At 39.7% G+C, this 1,988-nt stretch overlaps 1 protein-coding gene across 1 annotated transcript in view; it reads left to right on the top strand.

The window, feature by feature from the left end:
* The window catches only part of dnajc1 (DnaJ (Hsp40) homolog, subfamily C, member 1), a gene marked incomplete at its 5' end in the record, with an annotated part of 12,855 nt that overhangs the window by 860 nt on the left and 10,007 nt on the right, over positions 1-1,988 (top strand). The window contains 2 exon segments of the mRNA XM_014032729.1: positions 1,600-1,701; positions 1,843-1,889. Coding sequence (XP_013888183.1) covers positions 1,600-1,701; positions 1,843-1,889 — 149 coding nt within the window.

Genomic DNA, 1,988 nt, shown 5'->3' with positions numbered 1-1,988 from the left:
ACTTTACCTAATGGAAGCATATATAAAATAAAGAGGTTTGGTCCAAGCACTGAACCCTGAGGAACTCCATGACTAACTCTGGTGTAAGAAGAAGATTCATTAACATTAACAAACTGAAATCTATCAGTTAAATAAGAGTCAAACCATTTTAGAGCTGTTCCTGTAATCCTAATATCAAGTTCAAGTCTACGTAATAAAATATTGTGATCAATTGTAAAGAACGTAACTCTGAATTAAACCAAGGAGTCGGCTTCCTCCGATCAATAACTTTCTTTTTCAGTGGAGCAATTTCATTAAGAGAGGTTTGCATTAAAGTTGTAATATTACCAACAAGACCATCTAAGGTACTGCTCTTACTGATGCTGGAACACTGTGGGGCCTGTAACGCTCTTAATGATGCTGCAAGCTTCTTTGGTTTTGTTGGTTGAGAACCTGTAGAACAGGGATCATCAATTATGGTCCTCGAGGTCCGCAGCCCTGCATGTTTGACTTTTTCCCTTCTCTAAAACACCTGATTCAGTCAGTGAATTACCTCTTCTAAGTTCTGCAGAAGCCTGATAATATTCTATTCATTCAAATCAGGTGTGTTGGAGCAGAGAAACAAGTAAAACATGCAGGGCTGCGGCCCTCCAGGACCGGAATTGATGATCCCTGCTGTAGAAGAAGCTAATCAAGGTGTGCTTCGATTAAAACCAGAGATTTCCAATTGCCTTATCAAAGAGACATCCTAACCAGAGGTAGACACAAGGATATTTTTCAGGTTGTCCAGCGGACAACCTATTGACAAAACCTGGTTGTCCGCAAGAATCTCAAGAAAAATGTAATTTAACCAATATATTGTTCTGTAGACAAAGTTTATTATATATAATTGTTCTCAGTCAGCCAGGTTGACAGGATCTGTGTGAATAAAACTTCCTCTTCTTTTAAATAAAGTATTTAAGGCTCAGGGAGTAAAGCAGCAAAAATGTTGCTAATAAAATCTAGAGGTTACCAACATTCATCAACTTCTTTCTGCTCATAGGTCAAACATTTTCACTTAAATATGAGTATACTGTGTACATGACCTTATTAAAAGTTACAGTTTAGTGTTCTGCTTGGTTTTACCAAGTTTTTTCTCCCTTTCATTTTTACAAATGACGGACACCCACGGCAGAGAACTTTAATCAAGGTCTTCTTTTCTTGGTTGTCCACTGGACAACAGGAGACAGGGTCTGGTTGTTCGAAATGAAAATAGGCTGTCTCGGACAACCTAAACAATGGTTCTGTCTACCCCTGCTAAATATAAAACAATGACTTGACGAAACCCAGGCCCCAAACCATGGGCCCTCCACCACCATGCTAACAGTTGTTGTGCTGTTTTCTGCTGTGCATTCTGGGTAAACATCTGTCCTTTTGTCTCGTGTCCAAAGAACATTGATCCAGAGATCTTTTGTTTCATTAGGATGAAAATTTGACCCTGTGTCCCTCACACAGGTCCAGGTCCTATCGTGACTTTTAATCCACTAAAAGAGTCCAATCTCTCTCCTGTCCTGTGTCTCTGTTGTCCCTTGTCTCTCCTGTCTTGTGTCTTTTTTGTCCTGTGTCTCTCTTGTCTCTCAGGATGCGTCTGCAGCAGAGATAAAGAAAGCATACCGTCGGCTATCCCTGATTTTGCATCCTGACAAGAACAAAAACGAAAATGCTGAAACTCAGTTCAGACAGGTGAGAAAACACAGCAACAACAACTCGAACAATAAAAACACCTGCAAACAATAACAACAATACCAAAAATTCATAAAACTCAACTAGCAAACATGAAAGTGTAGCTCACCTATCAAAAGCTGACGTTCACTTTGTTTTCAGCTGGTGGCCATTTATGAAGTTCTGAAGGACGAGGAGCGACGGCACAGGTAAGGGACAGAAGACAGAATATGAGACATGTCATGATAAGACACAGACAGTTCAACACATGTCACAATAAAGACAAAGACATGTCACAATAAAGACAA

The sequence above is a fragment of the Austrofundulus limnaeus genome, unplaced genomic scaffold (genome assembly GCF_001266775.1).
Source record: "Austrofundulus limnaeus strain Quisiro unplaced genomic scaffold, Austrofundulus_limnaeus-1.0 Scaffold1522, whole genome shotgun sequence".
In the NCBI taxonomy this organism is placed as follows: Eukaryota; Metazoa; Chordata; class Actinopteri; order Cyprinodontiformes; family Rivulidae; genus Austrofundulus; species Austrofundulus limnaeus.
Note: the sequence above shows the minus strand (reverse complement) of the source record. Positions and strands in the feature narration are given on the sequence as shown.